The 22,140-nt window shown below is 37.6% G+C and overlaps 1 protein-coding gene across 2 annotated transcripts in view; it reads right to left on the reverse strand.

The window, feature by feature from the left end:
- bmp1a (bone morphogenetic protein 1a) overlaps window positions 1-22,140 on the reverse strand; it is a 415,384-nt gene that overhangs the window by 119,148 nt on the left and 274,096 nt on the right. For both annotated transcript variants that reach the window (XM_039769599.1, XM_039769597.1), the window contains exons 8-9: window positions 5,779-5,894; window positions 5,551-5,653 (exon numbers count right to left, since the gene is read on the reverse strand). In XM_039769599.1, coding sequence (XP_039625533.1) covers window positions 5,551-5,653; window positions 5,779-5,894 — 219 coding nt within the window. The remainder of the gene's footprint in view (window positions 1-5,550; window positions 5,654-5,778; window positions 5,895-22,140) is intronic.

Genomic DNA, 22,140 nt, shown 5'->3' on the forward strand with positions numbered 1-22,140 from the left:
CTTCCTAGAATTGTGCTACCAAAACAGCTTTGACCCTCGAAGCATGGACTCCATAAGACCTCCGAAGGCATCCTGCGGTATCTGGCACCAAGACATTAGCAGCTGATCCTTTAAGTCCGGTAAGTTATGAGGTGAAACCTCCATGAATTAAACTTGATTTTACAGCACATCTCACAGAAGCTTGATTGAATTGAGATCTGGGGAATTTGGAGGCTAAGACAACAACCTGAAATCTTCTTCAAACCAATCCTGAACAAATATTGCCATTTGGCAGGGTGTGCTATCCTACTAAAAGAGGCCACTGACATTCAGGGAATACAGTTGCCATGAAGGGGTTACATGGTCTGCAATAATGTTTAAGAAGATGGTACATGTCAAAGTAACATTTAATGGTTCACCAATTTTCCTTCCTTAAATCACTTTTAGTAGGTATTGACTGCTGCATACTGGGAACACCCCACGAGACCTATTGCTTTTGAGATGTCTTGACTCACTCATCTAGCCATCATAGTTTGGCCCTTGTCAAAGTCACTCAGACCCTTATGGTTGCCAATTTTTCCTGCTTCCAACATATTACCTTCAAAAACTAACTGTTCACTAGCTGCCTAATATATCGCACCTCTTGACTTGTGCTATTGTAACAAGGTAATCAGTGTTATTCAGTTCACCCGTTAGTGGTTTTAATGTTGTGGCTGATCTGTGTGTGTGTGTATAAAGCAAAGTTCACTGACTGACTGACTGACTCACTCACTCACAAAAACACCATCTCCTATTAAGTCAAAAAGCTGAAATTTATGAGGATTACTTATGTAAGCTAGCAGATATCTGCTAAGAAAGGACATTTTGATCTACATCAATATTTAGGGGTAAACCCCACCACAACAGAAAAAACTAAATACCCCAAAATCTCAAAAATGCTTTGACTGATTTGATTGAAAGTTTATGACATTACAGAAAAAAAAATTAGATTACCTGTGTTTTCTTATTTGTTGATAATAATGCTGTAGTGAGTAGGCTATTATAAAGCCCTGCACCCTTTTTTGGGCTGAACATGGAGGCTGTGATTATATAGAGGCATGGTGTTATCACTTTATGCAAATGAAGCCCACTATAGGAAGATATGTGGATGGTTGAAAGTTCTGTGAAGGTGAGAGAAGATGTGTTTACCAAGTTGCATCCTTGGGTACAAACAGTATTCACTAATCTGTTGGCTTCTTTTTACTTCTTGTAATGCGGCATAAAATACATACAAATTGAAAGAAGTGAGGAGTTGGACTTTATCACACTTGGATTATTATTAACAGTTTGCCATTTGCTTGTCTTGTGGGCTTTAACTCCCTGACGCTTAACGCCAAGCATTCATTTTGACTTTAATTCTACAAGCGATATTCATAAAATATTAATACTTAAATATAAGATTTTGTCCCCAGTTATCAAAGGGAATTAACTGGGTGTCAGATGCTGGTTTCTATTTTAAAAACAACATACTGCTGACAAGACTAGGCAAGGCATGACATTGTTTGTGTCAGATACGAATAGTGACATATGAATGGTTTAAACATTCCATATTTAAAACAGATTTACACACAATGGCCTTCTGCCAAAGCGGAACATGCAGTTTGAATTTGCATCAATGGTTCAGTTCTGGATCAACCGAGAGAAGAAAATTCATTGCTGGAACTGTTTTATCTAGTAGAGGATAAAAAGAAACCACAAACTATGTTCAGATAGTGTAAAATGACATCAAGGCTCAAAAGGAATTTATTTTGACATTCATAATTATTTTTAGCTTTATCTTGTTAAACTAGTATTCGCTTGCAGGATTTTTCATTTCATATGGGGCAATTTTAGTTGACAAGTGTTTATATTTAATGTAATGCACTGTTCATATAACTGACCCAAAAAATAGACCAGCAGTAGCCAAAAAAGTGGAAATATCACAATATATAATAATCACTTAAAAGGTTGGGCTACACTAAGATCCTGAAAATCCTGAAAAAAAAAATCAAATAAATATTGTCTAGTGGAAGGACACAGTTAATAAATTCACATTTGTGCGTGGAGGGAAAAAAATGCTCAACAGGGTTCAGAATGGATGAAAACAAAGGTTAATGCATACATATTTTATTTTTCTGTAATATATGGAGGATTGTAGAAATTACCTGTTACAAATTTATTCTACAGAAATAACAATTTAAAGTACAAATTAACATACAAATCTAGTAAATTTAGGCTTATTTTTGTTTATATACAGTATTTGGTTATATGAAACTTTATAAAATAGTATGTTTATTTTGGTTTATGCTCAGTCACAAGAAAGCTTGAGAAAACTATAGAAAATGGAGGGCAGTTTAGCAATACTACAATTAATAAGTAGCTATACTTTAATTAAGCTAATCATGTCATATTCAAAAAGCATACAAAGCTGAGTCTTATTAGAAATAAAGAAAATGTATGATCCTGGTTTGATATTCTGTCATATGGTCAATATTTACTTATCAATATGACATCAATACAATTTAAGAATAAGCTTCACAGTCCTTAAAATTGCCTCTTCAGAGGTCACACTGTATAATGTCATTATCTAAAACTGTACGTGAAACATATTTAAATATTACACTATAACAGATATATTTAAGAATTTGAATATGTTTTGAATTGTAAATACAGGACATGTGAAAAACTGAAATCAAGCTAAGGAAAACAAATGATAGCATACAAATTACTGCAAATAAATTAAACAGCTATAAAATGTATTGACCCTGAAAAATACTTTGTATTTTAGCACAAATCTGATTCAGTTTTTAATACTTTGATATCTTTTTAAGGATAAAACTACAAGTAGATTTCGGGGGAGTTACATTAATGTGCACTTTTCTTTACATTTCATGTGCATTTTTTAGAAATTACAGTAATTCCAAACAACATAAATATATAAATATACTCTTTTTATTTTGAGCAGAACACATGAAGTGTAGTCTAACGAACATTAAGCTACCAAGTAGTATGGTAGACAGTAAGACATTAGGGGCTTTCAAAAACTCCACTTGATGTTTTCTTGGAGGAAACAAGTGGATAGGACTGGCGAGCTTTGTTGGGCTGAATGGCCTGTTCTCATCTAGAGTGTTCTAATTTTCTAACATTGCATATGTGTAGTTTCTTTGATATAGGAAAAATTATAAAATGGTCAAACAGTTAGAGCCCCAACCCCAAAACTGGAGTAAAAGGTCTAATAGAATTCATTTCTCAAAATACAAATAAACTAAAGCATTTGACCGTTAAAAGTGCAGAATGCTCTTGTTAATATTTATGTATCAACAAGTTGTATTTGTGCAGGAAGTTGTCTGCTCTGCTAGACCTAGGGTCTTGAAATTGTCTGAAATATATCAATAGTGAGAACTATGTGAATGAATAAAGTCAAGGCTTAAAGGCTGGATGGACAAAATATACAGTATATAACTTATTCAATCAGATAGTTTAAAGTGGGGTTAGAATATGGATGGATGATTTCCACATAGTGCTATATTTGTACATGCAGTATTACTAATGACATTGAACAAACATTTAAAAAAAAAAAAAAAGTGTAAATAATAGTTGTTGACTATTCTAGAAATATGAACACTACCATAATATTGTGGAATGCAGCTATGTTAAGAGTTATGTGAAGCTTGGAAATTAGTTTTCAGAAAAAATATAGTCAAAACATAAAAAATGTATTTTAAATATACAGTAATCCCTCGCTATATTGCGCTTCGACTTTCGCGGCTTCACTCTATCGCGGATTTTATATGTAAGCATATCTAATATATAACACGGATTTTTTGCTGCTTCACGGGTTCTGCGGACAATGGGTCTTTTTACTTCTGGTACATGCTTCCTCAGTTGGTTTGCCCAGTTGATTTCATACAAGGGACGCTATTGGCGGATGGCTGAGAAGCTAACCAATCAGAGCACGTAGTTAAGTTCCTGTGTGCTGAATGGCTCAGCAACAGAGCGCTGAATTCGATTCCGCGGCGTTAACCCGGAAGTCTCATCTCGCTCATTCAGCATCAACGTGTTTCGCTGTGTAAAGAGTTAACTTTTGTGCTCTTTTATGTTTATCTTTGTGCATAGTCAAGCCCTTCATTATGGCTACAAAATGATCTGCTCCTGCTACTGCTTCAGGGGCTGTGCCCAAGCACCAAAGGAAGATGTTAACGATTGCCGAAAAGGCAAACGTTTTGGATATGTTGAAGGAAAGGAAAAGCTACACCACTGTAGGACGCCATTACGGCATCAATAAGGCTACGATTCTTTTTATTTAAAAAGTAGGAAAGGAATAGAAGATCTACTGCCGCAGTGTCCTTATAACCAGGGTGTAAAACAAGTTGTAAGTGGATGTAATAAGGCAATAGTCTGGATGGAATCTGATTTAGGGATTTGGATTGAAGACTGCCGTAAGAAGAACAACGGCGGTGCCTGAAGTGGCTCCTTCAGAAGAGCTGTAACGCTATCCTTTGTTGTGCAGTAAAATTAAACTCCTCGTTATCAGACAAGTCATCGTGTCATTGTTGGTGATTAATCATAATTAATTTTCTACTTACAGTGCTTAGTACATGTACGTACGTTTAGTGTCACTGTACACACATTTACTGTATACAATTACGTAATTATTGCTGGTGGCCTGTCTGTCGTAATGGCTGTAACATATGTGATATCGGAGATGCTCGATATCTTTAAAATAATATTTAGTTTTTACTGTATATAAACAGTGTGTTTACATACATAATTTCAATTAATCTTACCTAATACCTAAGAAAATACAAAGGGTTTATGCTGTATAACTGTGCAGGGAATATTTATAAACAGTGTGGGAGAGTTTATAAGGGCTTAAAATATATAAAAATAACCATACAAACATATGGTTTCTACTTCGTGGATTTTCACCTATCTCGGGGGTTTCTGGAATGCAACCCCCGCGATCGAGGAGGGATTACTGTATACATACATTATGAATATGCAGTACCAAATTTTTATGGAATCCATTACATGGTCTGGGTGGCACAGTGGTAGCGCTGCTGCCTCGCAGTGGAGTCTGCATTTTCTCCCCGTGTCTGCATGGGTTTCCTCCAGGTGCTCCAGTTTCCTCCCACAGTACAAATACATGCAGGTTAGGTGCATTGCCGATCCTAAATTGTCCCTAGTGTGTGCTTGGTATGTGGGGTTGTGTGTGTGTGTGTATCCTGCGGTGGGCTGGCGCCCTGCCCGGGATTTGTTCCTGCCATGCGCCCTGTGTTGGCTGGGATTGACTCCAGTAGACCCCCGTGACCCTGTGTTAGGATGTAGCGGGTTGGATAATGGATGGATGGATAACATGGTCTTCTCATTCATAATATTACTGTAAAATCATGCCACATCGTGACAGATACTTTTAGCAAACTAGGAGAAATGACTGCTACGATTCTGACAGTTTTTCCAAAGATGAGGGTCACGTATACATGGCCTTACTGTGATTAAAATCATTGAGATATTTTCAACACTGCTTAATAGCCCTTTCCAAAAAATACTAACCTTTTAAAGGAGCCTTTCGCCAGAAACCATCCCTAATCTCCACATGGTCATACCAGCACAGGTGACTGCGGTACAGATCCATGGATGTGAAATTTAGTATGATCTAAAGTAAAAACAAGTATACAATTAGTTTCACATAACACAATAAAACAAAGAAATGTTTCATGGCTCAAATACTTTAGTATATAGGCATACAGTAATTCCTTTTGGAAGCCATGATAAATATACCTTCTCTCCAGGTGTAACAGAGATCCTCCAGATGCAATGCATATAGGCTGAGTAACCATTGGGGAAACCAGGAGATGAGAAATTTCCACTGCTGTCCTGAAGACTGTCACCACAAGCTATTAATGATGAAAAACAAGACAGTCATCACAAGAGATGCAGCTTAATCAGAAGAATGCATAAAAAGTCCTAGTCACTAGTCACATTAGCACTCCAGTCTGAACATTATCTTCATGCAACCAGTAAGGCACTGTAATCTTAAGAGACAAGGCACTGGACTTTAAAAGACAATGTTGCACTTTCAGTACCTCAGTATTAAAATTGTGTATAAAAATTGCAGCATATATTCATCTTGTAAGTCAACTTAGGCAATAGTATTTTCAGTTACATCTGACTATTAAAAATGGAATTTTCTGTATCTATAATGCTATATGACACAACTGGATGAAGCAGATTTGAGAATTAATTTCGGTAAGTGAAGAATAATTTATGTTTTTATGTAGACTTGATCTTTCTTGCTCTTATTATTAATCTGAAAGTGACATTACTATTTCATTGTTTAATTTTTTTCCTCCTTTTGCTTCAGTTTTTAATTTTTTTCCTCCTGTTGCTTCAGTTTTATCTGTTTTTTGACTTGGATGTGGCTATTTTGTTTATATTAATGGCACTCACTACAAAGGACACAATCATCACCTCAATACTACTGATGTCACAACATGCATTTTCAAAATCTGGCGACATTCGGTTGAATATCAAAACTTTAGACTCTCATTATAATAAAAAATATTTTTGATTAGTGTTAGTCAAATCTAAAAGGTTCTATGGCTAACTTTCTTTTGTAAAAATCTGACCATCTCTTCTCTATTTTCATACCTTAGTCAGGTAAGCTTGTTTATTTACCTTCATATCCATGAAGCTGATTGGCTGTTTTTGTGACACTGAGGCGGATAAGTGACATCATATCGTAGTTAAGCTTTGGTGTTAGAATTTAGGAATATAAGGTAAATACATGTATATAGCTTTTACCAAACAGTTTACTATTATTATTATTATAAATATATATATATATATATATAAATATTATTAGCTTTGGCCTTTTCAAATAATTCAGGGCTTCTAAAATCCCATTACAAATTAATTTACCGACATCAGCTGTAGATGAAACTTAAATTGCTAAGAAGCTATTCAAATCTATTGCACCTCCTATATAATTACAAACCAGATGCCTTCATTTTAAATTATTACAAATTTTAAAAATTGTTAGAACTAAAAGTAATTTTAGGATTTACAGTGGGCATGTATCCTCTGTTGGACACACCATGCTGGTCATCAGAGGTATTGCCTAAAGAATACAAACAAGAAATTATCCTCTATTGCTTCAAGACTGCATAATAGATTTGTTGCCAACAGTTTCTTTACCTAAAGGTAAGATATACAGTATGAATTATCCAGTAAGGAAGCAAAGCGTCTAGACAAATATATTTGGGAAAATTTATGTAATGGATTTATTTGTCCAACTGACATTTCCATACAAGTTCTAATGACTGTCTAGTGTTTAGATACTGTGTGAAACTGTCTTGTGACTGCTCTAATGAAAAGAAAAACATGCTTATGTGACCCTGTATGTACCGTACGTAGCTGAATAAAATCACTGTTAAGAATAACTCCTGGTTATTTCATTATTTCTGTCTTACTTGATTTAGTTACAGGGACAGGTTGCATTGTGTTTTTAAAGTTAGATTTGCATAGTGTAATACTGTGTCCACAAGTTTAGCTGGACACTTGCAGAAGTCTATAGGCAGTTGGAAATGTATCTTGGAAAACCTGTGAAGTTTGGAAACCTTTGCTGAATATTTCTTGGGCAAGAGTTCCTCAAGACTTTAAAGTAGGCAGGATACAATGAAAGACATCCAAAAAATACCCACAAGGTACATAGGACCACATACAGTACTATTATGAAGAAAGCGGGTCAGACAATGACATACAGGTTCACAATTTTCAGCCACTAGAAACACCACATATCACAGAATCTCTCACAGACAATGTGCAGAAAATCTAATTGGAACATTTTGGACCTGCACCTTACATATGGGACTCTCTTTAAAGTCTGAGATTTTTTTATTTATTTTTACAGATTTCATTTATTTTTCTTACTATGGGCCTGAAAGTGGTTTCTGTGTGTAAGTATTTTGTGGTTTTCTTTTCATTGTCACTGCAGTATTTTGACTGTTTTTTAGCTTGGGTGGAACCATATTGTTTATATCATACTCAATTCAAACACTTTAAAGATACCTGTTATTCTAACTTAACTAGTCTAAATGTAATTAAAATTTGTACAATTCAAATCCTAATTTATGAAAATGTAAATGCAAATCTATCAAATCTGTCTAGTCAAATTTTAATTATAGCTGTAACTGAAATTGTTATAAAAGGTAATTCAAAAATGTAATCAGTTTTCACTAATCAAAATGGAATTAGACCTGCTGTAACTCTAATTTGAATTTTAACAAGTAAAAAATGTAACTTTAGATGCTTTAAGTAAAAATCAGCATGAAACATTAATATTAAAATAGATTACCATAATAGGGTGAAGATCTACTAAATACTTGTGCACAACAAAATCAACGAGACTTCATTTAAAAATCATAATTCTGTTTATTTATGAGGCACCTCATGAATATCTGTTTTACTTCTAAATCCAAACACACATGCTATTTAGGTTAATTGATGTTTCCAAATAGTGATTGTGAAGGTGAGATGTGTGCATGAAATGGCCCTATAATGAAACTGTCCAGGGCTATTTCCTGTCTTACACCCAGTGCTTCCAGGAAACGTGACAACCCTCCATGTCTCTGCAGGGGTGAGAATGTTATGCTATCATGGATACATTCTGTCAGCTATAAAGCTGAACTTATGTTCTTATCACTTCATCATGACCATTTAGCCCTTAATTTGTAAAATATAATGAAAATAGGAACACTTACTGCCTTACTAATATCTGGGGTGAAAAAAGCAGAACTACCACCCAGACTGTAGTGCTAATATGAAAGCTTGACATACAAAGCTACATATAGTATGAACATTTAGCTTTCACAAGGCACCAAATTTCTTTTTAACAGTTTCTTATGTGACTTGGATTCCAGTGAATAATAGTGAGGACCAATCAGAAATGTATTGACAACAATCAACAAGCATTCATTTTAAAATGTGTTGTCTGTTTTTTAGACTACATGTTTAGAATACATTCTACAGGCTATGCATTGTTTGGATATTGAACATTTTTTTCTTATCACTTAATCAACAGTGTCAGTCTGCCTTTAGACAAATAGAAAGCAGAGAGTGAAGACACAACAAACTAAAATTAAGGAAAGGAACCACTGCAAAAACAAAAATGTGTAACAGAGACATTTAGAAATTGGGAAAAGATAATCATGGTTATGCCAGAGCATAAGCAAACCATTTAATGTGAATAAAACAAAATCAGACAAACATCCTGAAGATTACAGCAACATGCAGAGACAATGGTTTTAAACAATGGGCTGATGATTAAGAAGAAAAATAAGGAGGAGTTCAGGGATAACGGATAAATATTTATAAATTATTGAGCAAGAGCAAACAATTCTGAACAATTTGAGAGTGACAATTTTTAACTTATTTTGTAATATTGATATAGGCTACATATATATACTGTGTGTGACATATATTGTCACATGTGTGTGCATGGGGGAACATCTCAGATAAATGGAATTTCCTGTCTGAACACTACAGAGCGCTGTTAACTGATGCTTTTTCATGCTTTCTCTGAAGACCAGAAGACTAACGACCATAACATCTCTGACGTTACTTGGAGTTAGCCTTCCAATCCCCAAATCTTTATGATTGTCTTACTCTTCTCATTACAGTGGCGTAGCAAGCAGGATTTTTTTTGTTTTAACATTGCTGAAGACGGAGCAAAAGGAAGACTTAAATAGGTTGCACGCCATCATGGTGGAAATCCATGTGTCCAAAGTCCAGGTAGGGGAATAACAGACATTGCTTGCTGAGACATAGGTACGTGTTCAAAACCATGGTACCTTCCATCAGGAATGACTGTTGGGCCTGTCCCAGTTATTATTTTCATTACACCCCAATAATGATATTGAGAGTTTCTTTCTAGTGTTTGAATGCACCGCAGACTGTCATCACTGGGACCATGAACACTGGGCACTGGCAACATGCAGATTTGGGTAGTATGACCAACTAAAGGCCGAGATGTTGCTACAATACAGCTTCAACCCAGACCAGCAGGCAAGGGCATGTCAAGAGTTTTAACTCTGAGTAGCCAGTGCGCTCCCAGGCTTTCAAGTTATGGGGCAGAGTCGGAAATTTGCTGAGACTGGAATACCACAAAAAGATCATGTTAAAGGTAGCCTCTGACTACCTAATGAACACTCTCCCCAATTTTCTATCCCAGCAGCTCCACAGACTAGATATTAAAAACATGAAAGACCTGATAGCAACCCTTGAGTGACACCATGCAGCTTCGCAACATGAAGAGTCAGAATAACCTACTGATTGCTGTACATCTTTTATAGAACGCGTTGCTATTTCTAAGCCTGCCTGCAGCGCAACAGATCTGGCGGTCAGATCACAGGAGAGTAACAGTGTCTTTCCCCACTAGCCTACTACAAGTCGTGGGAGATAAGATTACAACATCAGGGCATGGAGAAAGGTACTGTCTTATGGCCAACCTTATCTCTCTTCCTTTCATTGAGGTGGCTGGGCTAAATGGGCACAAAGTCACCACACTTATTGATTGGGGCAGTAACATATTACTTGTTGCTAACAGTTATGTGCTTCCATGACAGTGGGAATCCAGAGTGACATGTCTGACCTGTATTCACCGGAAAACTCAGTGGTACAGGTCTGCCTCATATATCATATACAACCAAGGGGTAACCCAAAAATTAAGGGTAACTGTCATATGCAGCCCATCCTAACCAGTGATACTGGGACAAGACTAGTTGATCATAAAATGCAGATTGACACGAACCATCCCAAATAAAACTTTGGGCCTTATTATAGACGGAGAGTCGCTGTCTCCATGCCAAGTCAGCAGCTGGCAACAGAGCAATCATATGGCCACCCAGTGTGACACTGTCGATGTAATGCTGTCTTGTGCAGACGTCACTGTACATGGCTTCACCTATTGACCCACTTGTGAATTTACAATTACAATTTAGGCAAACACCAGCCTCTTTCAAAAGAGAACAGTGGAATGATGATTCCCTTTTGTTTGCTAAGAATGCGGTCAACGTGATTGATGGACAATGCATGTCCTATCCGATACCACTGGGTCCCCACTTTGTGATTAATAACAACTTATTGTATCGTGTTGCAGAGCATGAGAATAAGCCTTTTGCACGTGGTCACGAGTATATTTTAGTAATCATTGACTATGCTACATGATACCCTGAGGCAATTCTAAGAACACCACACAGGAGTTGGTAGGGGTCTTCATGCACGTCGGTATCCCTAGAGAAGTCCTCACAGACCAAAGGACACCATTCACATCAGAAAGGTTCAGGGAAGATTGCCAAATTACTCCACATCAAGCACTTATAAACTTCAGTGTACAATCCCCAAACAGTCAAGCAAATGCTTTGCATTTTTTCCATTTACAGCTTTGTGTATTTATCGTGCACAATATTGTTTGATTAGAAGGAAGGAAAGTGATGAGGAAAAAGTGAAGGACTCATCCCTTTTACACTTCGAAAGAAAGGAAAAAGAAATATAGGATATGAGAATGACCCAACATGGCAGACGTAAAGGATTAACAAGCCATGAAATTAAATTACTGGCAGATTGTTTTCTAATTAAGCAAAAACCTGCAGCCACTGCGGCCCTCCAGGGCTGACTTTGCCCACCCCTGCTCTACAGGCTTCTATTAATTTGAATTCCTCTATGAACAACAACCCTGGGCCCTATTGGACATTTTGAAAAGAAGGATGGAAGGAAGAGGCCCTGCCCTCCACTATCATTTTAGAATGTATCAAGCAATTAAATGATAGATTTGACAAATTCTTCCAATTCTAAATGAGAATATGGAGCGTGTGAAATCAAGCACTTTTTCAGCCCGGAGATCGTGTCATGGTTTTGATTCCCATTGCCTAAATTACTTCCACATTGGCAAGGCCAATACAAAATTAAAGAGAAGAAGGGGTTGGTTGACTATTTGGTGAAACAACCAAACTGTTGGCCAAAAGAATGAGTATACCAGGTAAGTCTGTTGAAACTGTGGAAGGACACGGACCCCAATCCCTACTCCAGCCAACCTCGGTTTTTACTTCACTCGAAACAAAACTTTGTCACAACACAACACAAAAGGTTGAAGCAGCAATTTTGTCCGTTATGGAAGTGGTGAATGAATGACCCAGAAGAACATCATCTGAGAATGCCTGTATCATCTTCATCATGGAACTTCAGATAAGGAGGATACTTGACCTTGGCATTATTGAGGAAAGTTTTAGTTCCTGGTCTAGCCCCATAGTCTTAGTCCCTCAGCCAAATGGAAGATGGAGCATTTGCAACAAATTCTTAATCAGGCATCTCAATTCAACGCATGCTGCTTTAAGTTAAACTACCAAATGCCCAAACTGAATGTCCTGCTCGGTCTTACTGGTCTTACTTCAACATATTTCAAGACACAAATATAATACTGGCATGCATTCCTGAGAATTCTTGTTTCGTGAGAAAGGGAAAGATTACTATAGCTTACCTCATGTAATGCAGGAAGTCTTCATAAAACTATCCAGCCTGCCTTCAAAAATGTACTGAACTGAAAGCCTCTTGTACTGTTAAGATGAAAGAGTAGGACATTCCTGGCTGTATTCTTATTTTAAAAAAATAAGGGTACTCTGCCCTGCAAATCTCCAGGAGATGTGCAGAACATAAGAAGTTTGAGAAATGAGAGGAGATCGTTCCACCCATAAAACTCAATTGGGTAACTGCCAACTAAGTTATCTAAAAAGTTTGTGCAGATATTCTTTAACCCAGAGTGACATATTTTTGCCATTTCCTATACATTTGTTTTGAAGACTCATGACCGGAATTGCACACACTTCCCCAGACAGACCTGCTTGGTTAATATTTGAATGTTTATGCTTTCACAATGTTAGCCTAGGCCTCAGTTCGATGATCAACTTTGTGATTGTGTCGTCGGACTTGCAGTCACATGTCTCGGGTGACACTCAGGTGAAGAGAGGGGCGGAGCTGTCAACTAATCACCAGCTGGTGGCAAGTTGGCTTCAATGGTGGGGGAGGATGCTTTTCAGGCCCGGTAGGCCCAAACGTGTTGTGAGGGTCTGCTGAGAACGTCTGGCAGAGTCCCCTGTCAGAAGTAGCTTCAACTCCCACCTACGGCAGAACTTTGACCACGTCCCAAGGGAAGTGGGGGACAGTGAGTCCGAATTGGCCATGTTAAGTGCTTCTATTGCTGAGGCGGCTGACCAGAGCTATGGCCGTAAGGTGGTCGTGCCTGTCATGGCGGCAATTTCCAAACTCGTTAGTGGATGCCGTCAAGCCGAAGGAGGAGTCCTACCGGACCCTTTTGTCTTGTGGGACTCTGGAGGCAGCTAATAGGTACTGACAGGCCAAGCAGAATGTCGCTTCGATAGTTGCTGAGGCAAAAACTCGGGCATGGGAGGAGTTCGGGGAGACCATGGAGAATGACTTTTGGACAGCTTCGAGGAGATTCTGGTCCACTGTCTGGCGTCTCAGGAGGGGGAAGCAGTGCAGTATCAACACCGTCTATGGTGGGAATGATGCGCTGCTGACCTCGACTCGGGGCGTTGTGGGTTGGTGGGGGGAGTATTTTGAAGACTTCCTTAATCCCACTAACATGCCTTCCAATGAGGAAGCAGAGCCTGGGGACTTGGAGGTGGGCTCCCCATCTCTGGGACTGAGGTCACCGAGGTGGTCAAAAAACTCCTTGGTGGCAGGGCCCCAGGGGTGGATGAGATACACCCGGAGTTCCTGAAGGCTCTGGATGTTGTAGGACTATCTTGGTTGACACGTCTCTGCAACATCACATGGACATCGGGGACAGTGCCTCTGGATTGGCAGACCGGGGTGGTGGTCCCCCTCTTTAAGAAGGGGGAGCGGTGGGTGTGTTCCAACTACAGAGGGATCACACTCCTCAGCCTCCCTGGAAAAGTCTATTCGGGGGTTCTGGAGAGGAGGATCCGTCGGATAGTCGAACCTCAGATTCAGGAGGAACAGTGTGGTTTTTGTCCTGGTTGCGGAACAGTGGAACAGCTATACACTCTTTAACAGGGTCCTGGAGGGTGCATGGGAGTTTGCCCAACCAGTCTATATGTGTTTTGTGGACTTGGAAAAGGCGTTCGACCATGTCCCTCGGGGAATCCTGTGGGGGGTGCTCCGGGAGTATGGTGTTCCAGACCCCCTGATAAGGGCTGTTTGGTCCCTCTACAACTGGTGTCAGAGCTTGGTCCGCATTGCCAGCAGTAAGTCAAACCCATTTCCAGTGAGAGTTGGACTCCACCAGGGCTGCCCTTTGTCACCAGTTCTGTTCATAACTTTTATGGACAGAATTTCTAGGTGCAGCCAGGGTGTTGAGGGGGTCCGGTTTGGTGGACTCAGGATTGGGTCACTGCTTTTTGCAGATGATGTTGTCCTATTTGCTTCATCAGGCTGTGATCTTCAGCTCTCTCTGAATTGGTTCGCAGCTGAGTGTGAAGCGGCTGGGATGGGAATCAGCACCTCCAAATCCGAGACCATGGTCCTAAGCCGGAAAAGGGTGGAGTTCCCTCTCAGGGTTGGGATCGAGATCCTGCCCCAAGTTGAGGAGTTCAAGTATCTCGGGGTCTTGTTCACGAGTGAGGAAAGAATGGAGCGTGACATCAACAGGCGGATCGGTGTGGCGTCTGCAGTGATGCGGGCTCTGCATGGATTTGTCGTGGTGAAAAAGGAGCTGAGCCGTACGGCAAAGCTCTCAATTTACCAGTCAATCTACGTTCCTACCCTTACCTATGGTCATGAGCTATGGGTAGTGACCGAAAGAACGAGATCGTGAATACAAGTGGCTGAAATGAGTTTCCTCCACAGGGGGTCTGGGCTTTCCCTTAAAGATAGGATGAGAAGCTCAGTCATCTGGGAGGGGCTCAGAGTAGAGCCGCTGCTCCTCCGCATCGAGAGGAGTCAGATGAGGTGGCTCAGGCATCTGATCAGGATGCCTCCTGGACGCCTCCCTGGTGAGGTGTTCCAGGCACATCTCACTGGGAGAAGGCCCCCGGGAAGACCCAGGACACGTTGGAGGGACTATGTCTCCCGGCTGGCCTGGGAACGCCTTGGGATTCTCCCGGAAGAGCTAGAAGAAGGGGCCAGGGAGAGGGAAGTCTGGTCCTCTCAGCTCAAGCTGCTGCCCCCGCAACCCGACTTCGGATAAGTGAAAGAAGTTCGATGGATGGATGTTTATGCTTCCACAATGTTAGCATAAGCAGAGAGTAGATCTCAGGACAGCTAATCTAGACAGGTCCACTCAGCAATAAACTGAAAATTCAAGAGTGAACTTCTTTCCATTTGAAACTCTGTTTTCAAATGAGAAAACACCTCTGCAAGTAGACACAGAGTGCTGATACAAGCTTAGTCACAGTTCACCTAGACAGAAAAGATAAGATAAAGGTGGAAAAGGAGCAAAGAAACAATTTAGACAACTCAAGAAACAGTGATTATTTAACATAGATAGTTTTAGTTATTCTTCATATGTACCTCGTAGCTGCATGCTATTCCTCTGATCATCTTCAAAGTAAAGGTAAACTACTGCTTTCAACTTAATTCTTTGTTATTAGCTTATCTTTACTCTCAGTCTACTCTCATAAACAATAAATAAAATATTAAATAATAATTCAAGTTGTGTTTTTAAAGAACTATGCAAAATGTAAGAGAAGAGTATTGTTTTGAAAGAGAGGTAGTTGTATTTCCTAAAATTGCTCATCAAAAATTTCTTCCATACACATTTTTCTGAATTACTTTTCAAAATAACTAGGGTATCAAAAATACTGCATTTAAACACCTATGTTTTTCAGAAAAGTAAAACAAATTCCCTGATTCTTTCCTGAATTGAAAACCTGCATTCATAAATTGTTTTCGTAAAAAAAGGAGATACATTAACACCAAAAACTGACCAACAAATAAGAAAGTGGCTGAAATGTAATCCAGCAGCCGAGGACCAAAGATAATATCTACAGGACTAACATGCAAAGAAAGGAAATCAACCTTGCAACAAACTGAAATACTGCTATTAATATTAAATCATTGTACTGTAAATACCAAATCCTACTATATCTTATTTGGTAATATGATCCTCACTATTAATATATCTCATTACTTTGGCAAGTAGTTTCTTTGTAAAAAGATTCTCTCTAAATATGTCTAACCTGCACTGATCCCCCCATTTTCTCATGCATATTAAGGATTTTCTTAGGATTTGATGCTGAGGTGCTGTACTAGCCACTGAGCAAGTTTAGTTCAATGTACAGGTCCCATGATGTTGTGGAAGTCATATTAGTTTGTGAGTTGTTCCATAGTATTTGTTTATTTAAATTTACTGTATTAATAAATATGCATAGTGCATTGGGCCTTTAAATGGAGCTGAACTGAAAGTGCTTTTACAGCAGAAAATGCAAGATAATCAGACATCTGGGTTTCTAACACGTTGAAAATTTACAATTAGTTAATAAATTATTACATCTAAAGCTTATATTTTCAGGCACCTATTGTTAAAAAATTTTTATACAACTGTACAGTTTCAAAGGCTATTTTTTAGTGACATTAGACCCTACAACCCTTTCAATTACAAATGTTTTTTTCAACCCAGTTACGTACATGTCCATGAAAATGTATAGTTTCACAGTGCATTTGTAATGACAGGTGGATACTAAGGATAAGTGGAGTATACCTTCTTTGAAAGCCCCAAGCACCGTGTAAAACATGACAATTTGTGTAGCACATGCTTTGCCATGTTTACCAAATTGTAAATTATATGAAATATCATTTTTTTATTGTTCTAAATCTGTTTGCTTCCCATCCTAGCCAATTTTGCAGATACATATGAGACATTGATTACTCCTTAGAGCTTCATTATCATGAAGGGGCGTTAATATAAATTAGCATTTGGTAGCCACTTGTGTAAGTCACATACATTCTGCAACATCAGAGTCTTTCTTAGCTTTTGGCAGCATAGTCAGTGAGTCATATTTGCCAAATGTATCACTAAGTAAAACTATTTGTAGCTTAAATGCAGATCTTAAATTGATATTGTAGATGTTTGTGCCATAATGTTGTCAGTCAGGCATATTTATTACTGTAGCTTGCAGTGTTGCACTTTTATTTGTTGTTTCATTTGCCATTTACCAGTATGCTACAAAGATACTGAAGATTATTTATTAATTTACTTTGCAGTTTCACATCTTCTCTTTAGTAATAATTTGTACACAGATCAGCATGTGCAGTATCAAGATGGTCTGGAAGCTACTGAACAAAGAGATCAGATCATACCTTATGAGTTAATGGACATCAATTTTAAAATTAAAAACTCAAAGTATATTAAAAAAAAGTTCAAGGCAGTTATTAATGTGAAATGAAAATACAGTATGTGATAAAATGTATACAAATGTTTAGTCTTATACACTGCCTTACTTTATTCTCACATAATTTGGTTGTAAGAACTCAGTTTTGCAAAAGTATTATTAAGGCTAAACTAAAAAGAATGCTTTTAAAAAATGGGAGTCACAAACACTATCATTTGTCACCAAATGCCTCTTTCTCTTTATTTTTTACCAGTACTAAGTGCTGGTCATGTGTATTTAGAAAAATAAAAAGTGTCTTCTCCGTCTTTATTTCTTTTCACTTCTCTGTGGGATGGATGTTCCTGATCAAGGCTCTTCATACAACTCAGTCCTGCACCTCCTCCTAAGTCAGACCCTTTTCCTTCAAGTCTTCCTTTACTCTGGCCACCCACCTCCACTTTGGCCTCTTCCACTTTTTCTTCCCCTGTACTTCCATTTCTGTGACTCTTTTCCTGACATATTCATTGAGTGCAATTAAATATGCTTTAATATCCTATTTATTGGCAGAAACCCGGTTTAGAAAATGTTGTGTAAACCGTAATTATGGTTAGCGAAACTAGGTTAATGGTCTCTAAAAAACTCGGTTAAAAGATGTAGATTTCTTCTCAAGTAATGCAGTTATTTGGTCATGTAAACCCTTAACCTGGTTACAGTTAATAATTGTATTGTCTGTGCATGTCCATTACACTCTGTTAGCCTGCACATATTTTAGATTCACACAAGTTTCCACAATAGCACCCACAATATATATTTCCTGAGGCCAATGCTCGGGCACTCGTATTAGTCTTTCTGTTTGAAACATTCAGTCTCAGTATTTCAGCAACTGCTAAATTTATGTTGATAAGCTAAATGTACAGATCACAATCTCATGATGAGTGTTGGGGGTAACATTAAAAGTAACTTGTGTTACATAGACAGATTACTTTTTAAGGTAACGAGTAACCTAACACAATACTTATTTTATTTAGGGAAAAATACATGCGTTATTATCATCCTAGCAGTAGAGGGTTTAAGACAAGAAGTAAGCATACCAGTAAATCACACAGCCAAGCAGAAAAGGGTGTGCTGCGTGTAATCCAAAAACAGAAAACTAGTTTAGTTATTTGTTATAGATATCTTGAACCAGTGCGATTGGGTGATGCAATTGCCAGCTTTCAAATAATCGGTGCCTCAGGTCATTCAAGAACGTAGAAAGAGAATCAGTGTTATTTACTTCTCTTAACCTGAAGGACTAAACATATTTATAAAACACAAGGCTTATTTTCAGATCCATGGCAGCAGATGGTGAAATTTAACGGTTTTATGTTGGAGTGTCTGATCAAGGAAGAACTCCACAAGCATACTTGCACATGTAAAATGAAGTTTTTAAGAAACCAGGTTTCTGCCTCAACAGGGTTACTTACCTTATCCCAGTTTTGTGTGTATATGTAAATGCACTGATTGTCTCTCCTCATCACAAGTTCATACCACTTTAATCTACTTTCCTGTACTTCTTAGATATTTCTCCTACTTTTCTTGTACCTCTGATTGTCTCATTTCCTACTCTGCCCATCTTTGCAATTCCACACATTAGTCTCTACTTTCTCATTTCTGTCATATCCAACTTCTTCTCCTTTGCCCCTTTCTCTGTCCATTTCACAGCTCCATACAATATTTCTGGGCTTACCACTGTGTTTAAAACTTTACCTTTAACCTTCACCTTAATTCTTCAATCACACAATACTCCTTATTTCAGTTGTTACATCCACACTGCACTCTATGGGTTATCTCTCAATCTAATTTTCCATCTTCAGCTACCATTGACCCCAAGGATTTAAAGTTATCCACTATTTTAAATAGCTCTCCCTGAAGGCTAACTTCTGAATCCTGATCATCAATAAACCTCATATTCGGTTTTCAGTCTTCTTCAATTCATCTTTAATCCTCTGTCTTCCAAAGCCCTTCTCCATTCTTAAAACTTCTGCGCCTCTTCCTACTTTCTGGTACTACCCAACACAATGTCATCAGCAACAAGCATGTGTCAGGGGATTGATCTTTTATCCCATATGTCAACAACAACAACATTTGTTTATATAGCACATTTTCATACAAAAAGTAGCTCAAAGTGCTCAAAGTGCATAATGAAGAAAAAAAAATAAAAGACAAAGTAAGAAATTAAAATAAGACAACATTAGTTAACATAGAAAAGGAGTAAGGTCTGATGGCCAGGGTGGACAGAAAAAAAACTCCAGACGGCTGGAGAAAAAAAATAAAATCTGCAGGGGTTCCAGGCCATGGGACTGCCCAGTTCCCTCTACCTAACATAAATGAAATAGTCCTCTTTGTAGTTAGGGTTCTCACAGAGTCACTTGATGTTGACTCACATCCATAAGCAGATCAAAGAAGTAAGGGCATAAAGAAGATCCCTGGTGCAGACCTACTTAATTTGGAATCTTGCCTGTTACCCCAATACTGTTTTTAAACTGGGTCCTCATTCCCTTGTACATGTCTTACTACTCTGGTACTCCTTGCTTCCTCATGCACCTCCAGACCTCTTAACGTGGCACTCTACCATAAGCCTTTCCCAAATCAATAAACACCATATGCCAGCCTATTTTTCTTACTACGGACTGTCTCAATGCAAAGATGGCATCAGTTGTTCCTCTGCCTGGCCAAAATTGTAAAAAGCTAAGAAAATGTTTCTTCATCCATAATTACATGGGGTTATCTGTTTCTTAATACACAAAATAATATACCATGCACTGTACTCAATTGGTTTATACATTAATTGTGTACTATAATATAAGTCAGGGTCATTTTTAACAATATGTTCATACATTTTCCCTTTATCTGCCATAAAAGGATTTTAAGAAAATGATCCAATGTGTCACCCAATGCTAGAATCAGCTGACATTAACTCATTTTACTGTAGACATGAGTTTCTGAATCAGATTCATTTTAATTTTTTTCCAGATGCTGCATTATAGTATTGCATTTTGCTAATTATGCATAAATTATGTCACAATGTTTTAAAGGAAGGTCATATATGACTGATTAGCAGCAAATGAATATGCACTAAGAAGCTTGAACTTAACAATCTTTTCTTAAGTTTTTTTTCTATAAAAACATGGTACGTTATGCTTGTACTTGCTAATTTAGCAACACTGAACTGCATTTTTGTTAATTACAAGCACTTTCCTATATGAGATGGTACCTTTCAGACATTTTTCTATTTAAAAAGGCATTCATCTGTACAGTACAATTGGGGAGTATTTGTAAACACAGAAGATTGTCAGCTCCCAAACCCCAGTACTTCTCTTCTGAAAAAGCAACTGTTCAACAGACTTAATGATGACAATTCTATCATCATTTTGCTTCCAGTCATCCGTCCACTTTACAATTATAACACATGGTTGCACTTTATGCTTCTCTGGGCATGAAGAGGGAAAAAGTGAAGTCTTATTTACTCGACATCTTGAAGGTTGAAACGCAACAGATTTTACATAAAACTGACTATTTAGTTTTAGAACCTGCTGTATAATACAAACAGATATTATGGCTGGCCTTGAAAAATAAAGCTCTTAACTATACCTATACATTGACTGAGCTCATCCATTTTAGGATAGACCTTGACACAATAGTCTTTTCTTATAAATCCCATAACCTGTAATCCTTTTTTATCTGATGTTTTTAAATGATGTATGCAATATACATTGGCCTGCAAGTAAGCATTTCAGAATATTCTTCCACCTAAGACAATAAGCTTAAACTAATTTAGAAATCATGAAATTTGACAGAAAAAATGATGAATTATGAATGTAGAGATAGCATTTACAATATATTCTAGAGTAGTGATTATCATATTTGAGAGCAGTTTAGTTTTAAAAATGGATTGCCAAACATGGGAATCAATATATGGATGACTGAGCAGACATATTAAATTTCTGCTGGATGATAAGCTTATTTTACAAGATTTAGGCTGCATAGAATAACAGTTGGGCTGAAGAGCTTTTTCTCATTAAAGAAGTACTAATGTGATTTATATTGTATTACACAGGAAAACCATTGTATGACTAGATGTGCCAAAAAAAAAAACAGATATATTTTATCCGTGTGTGTGTTAAAAAAGAGTGTATTTCTTCCAGAATTTAAATGTATGACAGAGAGAGGTGGGACTTTGGAACAACTGGAATTACTATATGCAAAGTAAGCAATAATGACAAGTGTCAAGGTGCTTTGAAAAGTTAAGATTTTTAATTTGGTAGGATTTAACCTATAAGTTCTTATACAGCAGTTCTGTGTTAAATATTAAAGGGGACAATAGTCACAATTTCCCGCAAAGTATGAGAAATCAACCAAAGGTAATGACCATAATCATTGATTAATCCAGTGAATATAGAATTAGGGAGTTTCTACAGGTAAATCAAATCTACAAGTCTCTTTCTACTTCTACATCTTCTTAGAAAGGACCTCCTTTTCAGCTGGATGTAAACAGTTTGACTGCATGATGCCCTGATAATTCCCTACTAGTTATTATATATATATATATATAACATTGTCTGATAATTCTAATATATCCAGTTACTTTTGATATGACCTTTCTACAATACATGTTACACCTTCAAAGTTTAATGCCTCACTCTTTATCATGCTGTGTTTGTCTATTTAAGTATAATAATTAGTGCAATGATTATTTACACAGTACTTACAGCATAAATAAACTTATTTTTTTAACTCAAACCCAAAATATATGCCTGTA

This window comes from Polypterus senegalus, chromosome 11, assembly GCF_016835505.1.
Source record: "Polypterus senegalus isolate Bchr_013 chromosome 11, ASM1683550v1, whole genome shotgun sequence".
NCBI classification, from domain to species: Eukaryota; Metazoa; Chordata; class Cladistia; order Polypteriformes; family Polypteridae; genus Polypterus; species Polypterus senegalus.